Raw genomic sequence first — 10814 nt, 5'->3', positions numbered from 1 at the left:
CGCCCACCTCCTCTTAAAAAGGTTGTAATGCTGCGCCGCGCGGCTCTCTGTACCGCATCCCGGGAGACAGGCTGGAACGTGGGCAAGAAAGTCTTAGTGTGAGTACACTCTGCTTTAGTAAGGTCCGCTGTATCGAGGGCTTCAAGTTTGCATCCTCCACTATCCAGCTTTCACCTTAGAGTAGGTGGAATCCAGGGCGGATTCAGTTCAGGTGTAGGAGATAAAAGGCCTCTAATCCTAGCGATCCTGTGAAATTAGATTGCTCTCCTTTCCCTCAGAATGTCCCTAAATTAGCTATGGTAGTCACACACCTGAGAGAAGCTGCATTGTACAGTAGGAGGGATTTGATGGTGTAAATCCAGCTCATTTCACTCCCCTTTCCACCTTCATGTGGCAGGCGTGCTCTCTGAATGGCGTCCTGTACTTTTTCCTTCGGGTTTGTGTGTGTGTGTGTGTGTCTGTTTTAGTGAGTATCTACCATAATTTTGGGGTCAAGCAGTATAAGTTTCAGAACACGAGTGTGTGGGATGTGGACTTAATGACTGACTGGCGGGAAAACAGCTTTTCCTGGGCTGGCCCAGACAACCCTTCACCTCCCAAGGGCTAGGATTACAGTTTATCACCACGCCCAGCTTGTCAGCACCTTTTGCTTTCTTTCATGGTTATATGTTTCTTTTGGTTGTTTTTACTTTAGGCATCACTGTCATAAGTGACAAATTTGAACCTCAGCTTATCTCTGTTAGCTATAGCTGAGTCTCGCTCCCTGATTTGGGATACCTGTTACTCAACCACGAATTTCTGGGGGAACAGTGACTTATTGAGCATGGCTTCATACTTTCATCCTGTAAGGTTTCAGGAATAGAGACGACATAGGAACAACAACAAAAGTGTCTTAGTGGTCATTTTACCCATTTCTAAATTCCTTCAGGAGCTGTTTGTTTGGTATTATATCATGTGCTAGCTGCTCTTTGAGGCCAGTAGAGAACACTAAATTCTCATGAGCAGTAAGGGTGGTCAAGTAGATGCAGATTTCTTATTTGGGAAGTCAGTAACCACATTGGCCACATTGGCCTTTAAGGTAGAACTGGCCTTTTATCAAAACGTTCCCAATAGGCATAGATTCCCCCTGGTGATTTCTACCTTTGCTGTGCATAGGAACCTCTCAGTTTCCCTCAGTCCGTTATTAAAGGTAGACAGGAAACTATCATGCTTGCGGCAGCACGGTAAGTGGGGGCCTGGGGAATTGTGTAAGGATTCATAACACATTCACTTTGCAAACATTGATAAAGGACATGAGTTTAAGATGAGACTGGGCTATATAGTAAGTTCAAGGCTAGCCTGAGCTATATATATATCAAGACAAAAGAAGTCAGTGACATGATTTATTGGGTAAAGCTGCTGCCAAGCCCAAAGACCTGAATTTAAGCTCTTGGACATACATGAAGGAAGGAAGGAGAAACCCAATTATCATAAGTTATCCTCTGACATACACAAGTGTGCTTTATTATGTGCACATCAACACACACATACATGATCACAATTTATTTTTCTTCCTTTTGTTTTTTGTTGTTTTTCTCTGTGTAACGGCTGTGGCTGTCCTGAATTCATTTTGTAGGCCAGGTTGGCCTTGAACTTACAGAGATCCTCCTGTGCCACTATGGTTGGTTCATAAAATAATTTTTAAAATGTACTCTTATCATATATATAGAGAGAGAGTACTGGAGAGATGGACTGGTGGGTAAGAGCAGTGGCTGCCCTTTCAGAGGACCTACATTTGATTCCCAATGCCCACATGGTGTCTCACAATCCCATCACTGCAGGCCCAGGAGATCCAGTTCCCTCTTTGGTCTCTGGGCACCAAGCATGAAAGAGCGGCACAAACACACATGCAGGCAAAACATCCCCACAAGAAAATGAAAATAACGTTAAAAAAAAAAAAAAAAGACAAAAGAAAACAATCACTCTCTATAGACAACCTATGAGATAGCCGGGCCCATTCTAAATGTTACAGACGTGAGGACACATGAAGTTCTCATCAAAGCATTCCATCCATCCACACATGTATTTTTTAAATTGTGATAAAAACATGCTACAAATGACCAAATGGGGTATTATTTTACACTGACAAGTGAAGGTCTCTTTCATAAGATAGGTGTTTGCACAGAGGACTGTGTGAATGAGAATTTCTGGAAAGGAGCTGTGTATCCAGAGGCTGACAATGATTGGACCTTTAGTAATATGGAGAGGAAGAAATGTTTTATATTCAGAAACCGATTAGTTTATGTGGTGCAATCTTTAGCCACCTAGTCATTGCTTGCCTGTGTTAGAACTAATCCTGTGACTAACATAAAAACTACTAAAATGTATTAACAAACTCTAGTTTCTACCAACCAAAAGGGTGAGTGAGCATCTGAAGCCAATAGCTGAGATTTCTCTGCTTGGTTGTGACTACCTAATTCATGTTTACAATAATATATTTAAAAAGTACCTTAATTAATGGCTTTCTTTGTTCATAAAGTTTTCACGAAACTGCTTTCACACTGGAACAGACTTGAGGGAATTGTTAACACTTATGAAATGAAATGAGGTTGAAAGCTATGCATCTACATAGGATAAAAGAATTTTAAGTAGAAAAAAATAAGACTTTGATTCTGGGAATAATTGATTCATTCCAGAAAACAGCAAAGTAAGATTAGAGAAAGAAATGCAAAGAGGAAAGTGGCTGCTGCAGGGCCCTTCTGTTTGGGGCTTCTCATCTAACTTTGCCTGGGTTTTGTCCTGAATGGCAAGCTAATCTGCTGTAAGGACATGGGAAGTTCCAGGAAGAAAAGAACAAATGGAGGGAAGGCGAGAGAGAGAGAGAGAGAGAGAGAGAGAGAGAGAGAGAGAGAGAGAGAGAGAGAAGAGGCAGAGCAGTGTTAGAGATTCTACTCAGGCAAACTGGAAATTTCAAGATTATGGAGGGTTAAAATGTAAATCTGAGACAAAAATACCTAAGCTATTTTTATGCCCTTTAAAAGCCATTTATTGCGACGGGTGGTGGTATACGCCTTTTTAATCCTGAGACAGAGGCAGGCAGATACTCTGTGAGGTCAAGGCCAACCTGATCAGAGCTAGTTCCAGGACAGCCAGGGCTACATAGAGAAACCCTGTCTCAAAAGCAAAAATAAACAAGCTCAAACTATTAAATGTTTGATGCTTCTATTTTGCCACACCTTCACAGCGTGTGTTCTCGAACAAAACCAAAAATAAACAGAACAACAACAACAACAAAAAACCCATTCATTGCTTACCCCTTGTGTGTGTGTGTGTTTATTACTGGGCTTTCCCCCTACTTGATGTAAATTACTTGTAGTCCCCACAAATGCATTTGGTAAGCACTTAAGATTTAGGACTTTCTTTGTTCTGTTGACCAGTGAAATGTCATGGGACATTCCCATAGTAAAACACAGTATTTGGGGGAACCTGAATTTGTGTTCCTGGGCCATGGTCATTCAAATCTGGCCCCGAAGTAAACCATCCGTATTTGGAATGAAAACTTTTCAAGGCAGTACTATTTATTGTGACTAGTATGACAATTTAGCAGAATGTCCTGAGCAGGCGGTAGATCCGTCAACTTTTAAGATGAACAGTTCTGTGGGTATGCTAGGTGGCAAAACGTTGCCACTGCTAGAGATTTTGGCACTGCTACAAGATGAACCTCGCTTCCCAACGAGCTCAGACCTCCCAACTCAAACGGTACGTACACTTTTTAATGTTTTATTTGAGTTCTTAGGCCTCTACCTCCCGTCACCAATCCTTTCCAACACCCCAACACCAGGTAGGAGAGAAAGGTTAGTGGGTTGAAAGGGTGTATAATACTCCAGATAATTTTCTTAATTTCAGGATATATTCGACTTCATCAAACCGCATCAACAGCAGCCCAGGGCAGCAGCCTCCTCCTCCTCCGTTCTCTCCGGGATCTGGCATTTATTCCCTCTCCGGAGTCCTCAGAATTAAACTATTTGCAGCCGGCAAAGTCCACGCCATCTCAGAGCCTGAGGGAGGCACAGTCGGCTGCTGGGGGGACAGCCTCGTAGCCCACACCTGGAATTAAGAACGGTAACGGTTACAGAGCGTGAGTGAGATCAAGACACCAAAACCCCCACCACAAACTTCACCTAATTGTTTAAAACCTAGGATTAGATAAGCCTCTTAGGCTATCTACAGGGCGAGGGATTCATTTTGGGAACGTACCTGCGGCTCAATTCCCAGGCAGTGCTAATTAATGGGCGACGGAAGGCAGGGCCTAGCGGTGCACGTCAAGGCGAATACGTCTGTTTCCACAGTAACCCACCCTGAGCGTGGGGACCAAGACGGCAAGGCAAGCCTCCGCGAGACGTGGACTGAGAAACGGGTGAAAGAAATTCAAACACAGATGCAACTTACGGAGCTGCGGAGGCTCTTAAGTCCGCACAGAGAAAGCCTTGGGAGCTCATCAGAACATGGCGGCTACGAAGACTGCGGAGAGGATTCTGGGAAAGAGAACCCAATGCACAGCCTTTTAGAGACCGAGTGGGTGGCCCTGAAAAGGGCCTTTTGCGTCACTGAGGGAAAGCGCGGACCATGGCTTTAGCCGCCGAAGCCGTAGAGCGTGCGGCCCTGGCGCTTGAGCGCGTAGACCACGTCCATGGCGGTGACGGTCTTGCGCTTGGCGTGCTCCGTGTAGGTGACGGCGTCGCGGATCACGTTCTCCAGGAACACCTTCAGTACCCCGCGGGTCTCCTCGTAGATGAGGCCGGAGATGCGCTTCACGCCTCCGCGCCGGGCCAGGCGGCGGATGGCGGGCTTGGTGATGCCCTGGATGTTGTCGCGCAGCACCTTGCGGTGGCGCTTGGCGCCGCCTTTGCCCAGGCCCTTCCCGCCCTTGCCGCGACCGGACATACTTGCTTCTTCTCCAAGCGGTGAAAAACAAGCTGAGCTGAGACGCTGACAGTGGGATATTATAGGCCCTAATCGGACCTGGTTGAGAACTTCAAGTGGGCGGGGAAGAGGTTGCCAACGCTTCTTTGCTCCGCCCATCCCAGGGCGGGGACTGAAGAAAACCGCGTAGGCAGACATCCTGCATTTTCAGAGGTTCCCCCCGTTTGTACTTTACTACTTTAATTTAAATTACGCTTCTGCTTAAGAATCTTAGCAAGAAGGGACTTAGATTTTGTGCCCCAATACTTGAAAGAATTAAAACATGTACCACTTAAAAATGTTTAGGTTTGAAGCATTTTTTTTTTTAAACAGCAGGTTCCAAAGGAAGAGCTGATTATTGTTATTTTCTTCAAAGTGAAAACTCCGATGTGAGAGATCCTAAAAAAAACAAATAAAATTTTTATTGATAGAGGAATTGAAGCAGAGAGAATCAGTACAAGTAACTTAAAAATAGCCCTTCTCAGCATAGCTTTTCAAATCTTTGCACTTGGCTGTTATTGCCAGATTCTGTAATCCATTCACTGCTAAAACTGTTAAATGTTTGATGCTTCTGTTTTGCCACACCTTCACAGCGTGTGTTCTCATTTAATGGAGGTGTGAACTGGTAATTTTCCCATTCCCCCTTTAAACCTATGAAATTCATTCGCTTATGCTACCAGTGTTTTGTAATAATTGCGCTGGGTAATACATTGGAAGAGTTTGTTTCATAGAAGCAATTCCGTAAATACACTTACCTATTGCTGTTTGTGCTGCGTTGTTTTATGTCAACATGACACAAGCTAAGAGACATCATTTAAAAGGGAGACTCAACTGAGAAAATGTCTCCATGAGATCGGGTTGTAGACAAGTCTGTAGGGTATTAGCGGCTGATGGGGAAGGTGGTGCCGTCCTGGGGCTGGTGGTCTTGGGTTTTACAAGAAATTAAGTTGAACAAGCAGCTGAGAGAAAGCCAGTAAGCAGCACCCCTCCATGGCCTCTGGCATCTCTAGCTTCCTGTCCTGACTTCCTTCAGGGATGAAAAGTGACTTGAAAGTGTAAGCCTTTCCTCTCCAAGTTGTTTTTGGTAACAGTGTTTTGTCATAGCAAAAGTAACCCCAACTAAAACAAATTTAATACTCTACTAGAAGTATTTCCAAGCCTGAGATGGCAGCACACATCTGTAATCCCAGCACCAGGGGAGGCGGAGGCAGAGGCAGAGGCAGAGGCAGAGGCAGAGGCAGGTGGTTGTCTGTGTGTTTGAGGGCAGCCTGTTCTACAAAGGGAGTACACCACAGCCAAGGCTACACAGAGAAATCCTGTCTCAAAAATAATAACTAAATAGAAAGAAAAGAAAAGGAAAAAGAAAATGTGTTTACTGAAAATCTTGAAATAACCAATATCTAATGCATTCTATCTGTCCATCTATTTCTATAGCAAAGTAAGACTTTACTGTTAAAGTAAAGACCAACATCTGAGCCTGAAGATGAATTTAGCAAAAACATTTTCCATATAAATTTTACATATACAAGGCTACAAGTCACCATAAACAAATGAAGACCAAAGATATAATTTATATAAAAAAACTTTAAAAACCTGTTTTTATTCCAAGTAGAGTACAGAAAGGAGTTGTCAGAGAGTAAGTTATCTGAGAACTCTAAAGAAAGCTAAAGGTTTTAGCAAAATCTGAAACTCAATTAGACTTTATTGCCTGATGGCTTGATATAAAATAATCTCATCTATAATCTTCTGCTGAAGAATGTTTCTTCTGTTTTAGTGAGAGAAAATGGTGCTATTAGACCCTATTCTTTTCCTTTGCTAAAAACAAACCTTAAATGTCCTTGAATTTCTTTCACTGTTGACTTTTAAGTACACGGTGATATTTTGTTTATAAACTGAGCAGACTCTGTATTAAGTGATGCCAAGTAAAATGTTAATTGGCTTATTAAAAATTATAAAGAAAACTAATATATAGCTCAGAAAGTTGAAACCAGGCTTGGAATATATCCAAATGAAAACCCAGGAACATGATGGTGTTCCTCCCACTTTCAGATGGAGAAAATCATTCATTTCAGATGACATAGAATGCACCAATGACAATGTGAGTCTGAGCAAAGTTCTCCCACAAATGGCTACTTTATGCTGCTAGGTGAGGACTCTGAAAAGCTTTGTCTATCTATTTATCATCTATCTATCTGTTTGCTTATTTATTTGACAATGTGAAATTCTATTAAAGCCTCAAGTCCATGAAGATGAGCCTTTCCTTCCTTTCTTTCTTTCTTTTTCTTTCTTCCTTCCTTCCTTCCTTCCTTCCTTCCTTCCTTCCTTCCTTCCTTCCTTCCTTCCTTCCTTTCTTTCTTTCTTTCTTTCTTTCTTTCTTTCTTTCTTTCTTTCTTTCTTTCTTTCTTTTTTTAAATCATGGTTGTAGTAGGGACAAGACGGCCAAGAAGAGCTAGGCATATTAAAGACTGTCCATCTAATTATTTAAAAAACCAAACCAAACCAAAACAACAACAAAACGGAAAGTTTGCCTGTCAGAACCTGAACTTAAAACAGTAGTTTTTTTTTTTTTGTTTTTGTTTTTTTTTTTTTCTTTTTAACAGGTGGGGAAAATGAATTAAAAAACATTGAACTTGAGACATGAAAGCCAGCACAGTTAAAACCAAAATATTGACATGCTGGGTCCTCAAGGGGCTGCATCACCTTGAGATATTTGTGTGGGTGACAAATAGTTGCCGGGCAAAGCTGCCTATAGCAGCCTCTAGAAGACTAAGACCCTGGAAATACACCTTCATTTTCTTCCTTTTTGCTTTGTTGGCTTTACCCTGGCTAAGCAAGTGCTGTCTTCCTTTCCCTCCACCTCAGCGTCTTCTCATTTCCAGACAAGGTCCTAGCAAATTACCAAGGCTTATCTTTGAACTCATCCTGTAGCCCATGCAAACTGCAAACTTGTGATCCTGCTGCTTCAGCCTATGGAGTGTCAGGGAGCACAAGCTTTAACTCCAAGGGTCCAGTCAAACCTTATTTTCATGATTATGAAAGGAAATATTTTGCTTTTAAATCAGGGGTTAACATTTTTTGTTTTTTCCTTATTATTTAAAGCCCTGGAAAAACATATCCAAGCCAATCACCCATTCCTGTTAAATCTGGATGAGTTTTGCTGTCCTCATACCAGATGTAGGTATAGTGTCATGTGTGAGAATGTAGTTTAGTAGTTTCAGAATTTGGGGGTGGAGGGTAATCTACAAGACAAAACTCACATTTCTTGAAACATTGCAGATTGTCAAGATGACACTAAGTTGGGTAAGACCTAATGGAAAACAGTAGACCAAAAGATGTTGCGTGGATAGATACCTCTAAAGTTGTATTATTCATGTTATTGAACTATGACATGGCAGTATGTAAAAGTTTCCATAGGAATTGGAAATGTGAACTACAGCTACTTTCAGAGAAAGCGTGGGTGGCTCTGAAAAGAGCCTTTGGGTTCAACTTGGCACTTGGTTAGCACTTAAGCTCTCTCCCCGCGTATGCGGCGGGCCAGCTGGATGTCCTTGGGCATGATGGTGACCCTCTTGGCGTGGATGGCGCACAGGTTGGTGTCCTCGAACAGGCCCACCAGGTAGGCCTCGCTCGCCTCCTGCAGCGCCATGACGGCCGAGCTCTGGAAGCGCAGGTCGGTCTTGAAGTCCTGCGCGATCTCGCGCACCAGGCGCTGGAACGGCAGCTTGCGGATCAGCAGCTCCGTGGACTTCTGGTAGCGCCGGATCTCGCGCAGGGCCACGGTGCCGGGCCGGTAGCGGTGCGGCTTCTTCACGCCGCCCGTGGCCGGCGCGCTCTTGCGGGCAGCCTTGGTGGCCAGCTGCTTGCGCGGGGCCTTGCCGCCGGTGGACTTGCGGGCCGTCTGCTTGGTACGTGCCATAGCTGCAACAGAGGAAAGACAGTAGACAGTGCTACGCTGTGCAGGGCGCCGTCCATCTTTTATACAGTCAGACTCTCCGCTATTGGACCCGAGAACGTTCAAAGGCCCCGCGCTTTTTCGGGATTGGTCCGCCTCTGCCTTGACTGCTGATTCAGGACCAGCCGCCCTCCGCTCCTCTTCCTCCCCGCCCCTGGGCCCCTTTGCTCCTTCCTCCCTCGCTCCTTGGGCGCCTCCCTCTCCGCCATGTTCGCTTCCACTTTTTACCCTCTCCTCGCTGTAACTGATGTGCAGAAAAAATTTGCAGACATCTGTACATTCAATAGGCTCAGGCTGGAAATATTCAATTCAGGTCATCGTGCAAGTGAGCATAGAAACTTCATCTAAAAAGCTTTCGTGGCCTTGGAAAGTAGTGGGAGTGGGTGAATACACTTTGAAGCTTGAAAAGTCAATCTCTTATAGCCGATGCCTCTCTCACACGGGCAGCTACTGTTAGCAAGAACCACACTGGAGCCCTGGCGACTGTGAAGTGTGCTTTTATGATAACCACTAGTATTGTTTGGTCTTGAGACAGACGTGCCGAATTACTGAGGGCGGATTCTTCTAAGAATGATATGCAACAGTGCTTTTCTTGCCTGGGGCAACACGTTTGGCAAACCTTTAGGTGCAATTTACTGCATAGTTAATCATGACCATAGTGAAAATAGCAAATGTTAAAAGCGGACGGGTCACCTAAGACACGCTAGCTAGATTTAGGCATATGTAAGGTCATTCTAAAGCCTACTATAGACTATTAATGTAGCAGCTCATTTTATGGAAAAGTGTAGGTGGCTCTGAAAAGAGCCTTTGTTTGCCGGAACCTTTGAAAGTAATAAAGATCAGAAGCTTATTTTCCCTTGGCCTTGTGGTGGCTCTCGGTCTTCTTGGGCAGCAGCACGGCCTGGATGTTGGGCAGGACGCCGCCCTGCGCGATGGTGACGCGGCCCAGCAGCTTGTTGAGCTCCTCGTCGTTGCGGATGGCCAGCTGCAGGTGGCGCGGGATGATGCGCGTCTTCTTGTTGTCGCGGGCCGCGTTGCCGGCCAGCTCCAGGATCTCGGCCGTCAGGTACTCCAGCACGGCCGCCAGGTACACCGGGGCGCCGGCGCCCACCCGCTCCGCGTAGTTGCCCTTGCGGAGGAGCCGGTGCACGCGGCCCACGGGGAACTGCAGCCCGGCCCGGGACGACCGGGTCTTGGCTTTGGCGCGGGCCTTGCCACCCTGCTTGCCGCGTCCAGACATTATGGCCTTTGAATATCAAGAAGAGAGAAAACGGAAGAAAAGAAAAAAGCTAGTAGTAGGCGATAGGGAAGGGGAAGTACTTATACTGACAGGAGGAATTGTGCCTGTATGTCTCTCATTGGTTAACACTTCGCAACCAATAGAAAATGAGAATTTGAGCTCCTCATTTGCATACGGCGGTTCTCCCCCCCCATCCACTTTTCTTTTTAATTTTACTTTAAAAATATATGCATATACATCTACGCGTACGCATACACATATACGGAAATTGAACTATGGTCCTCATGACTAAGATGCAAGAGTTTTTCTGACTGTCTTTCCCAGCCTTTACTTAAATGCATATAATTTAGTAAGTATTTTTTCCCCCCAATGATTTTGATATTCTTAAAACCTCAAATAACAGCAGGAGTATTTCTGAGTTCTCACTCGTTGAGCCATTGGTCTTTTTTCAGGATTTAGGATTATAGTTTTGTGTCAAGGCAAAACAATTCAGAACTTCATGCTTGTCTTACCTGGGTTAAGGATATTTAAGGTGCAATTACAATATGATCTCCTCTATGTAGAAGCTCATGAAAAACCACCCAACTCTATTCTAGGAACCAGAGGTCAATATGCACCTTAGCTTCTGTTAAACGGCCTGTTGTTAAAAGCTGTAGTCCAGTGAGATGTTGATTTTGCCAT

General features: G+C 44.4%; 2 protein-coding genes across 2 annotated transcripts; both read right to left on the bottom strand.

Annotated features, from left to right (window-relative positions):
* Nucleotides 1-3743: 3743 nt before the first annotated feature.
* On the bottom strand, nucleotides 3744-8873 carry LOC110553107 (uncharacterized). Its single transcript, XM_021644875.2, is given in 5 exon segments — nucleotides 3744-4086; nucleotides 4237-5101; nucleotides 7841-7908; nucleotides 8436-8479; nucleotides 8482-8873. Coding segments are annotated over 4 exon segments (978 nt in total). The 5' UTR covers nucleotides 8858-8873; the 3' UTR covers nucleotides 3744-4086; nucleotides 4237-4611.
* An 801-nt stretch (nucleotides 8874-9674) lies between these two features.
* LOC110553102 (histone H2A type 1-E) lies at nucleotides 9675-10167 on the bottom strand. Its single transcript, XM_060373056.1, has one exon. The coding sequence runs from the start codon at nucleotides 10131-10133 to the stop codon at nucleotides 9741-9743; it is 393 nt and encodes a 130-aa protein (XP_060229039.1). The 5' UTR covers nucleotides 10134-10167; the 3' UTR covers nucleotides 9675-9740.
* Nucleotides 10168-10814: the final 647 nt, after the last annotated feature.

Source organism: Meriones unguiculatus, chromosome 19 (assembly GCF_030254825.1).
Source record: "Meriones unguiculatus strain TT.TT164.6M chromosome 19, Bangor_MerUng_6.1, whole genome shotgun sequence".
Taxonomy (NCBI): domain Eukaryota; kingdom Metazoa; phylum Chordata; class Mammalia; order Rodentia; family Muridae; genus Meriones; species Meriones unguiculatus.
The sequence above is the reverse complement of the archived record's forward strand: the minus strand, read 5'-3'. Positions and strand labels throughout refer to the sequence as shown.

What these genes read in the sequence shown, in the direction of transcription:
- LOC110553102 (XM_060373056.1), bottom strand. Translation starts at nt 10,133, where the DNA reads ATGTCTGGACGCGGCAAGCAGGGTGGCAAGGCCCGCGCCAAAGCCAAG.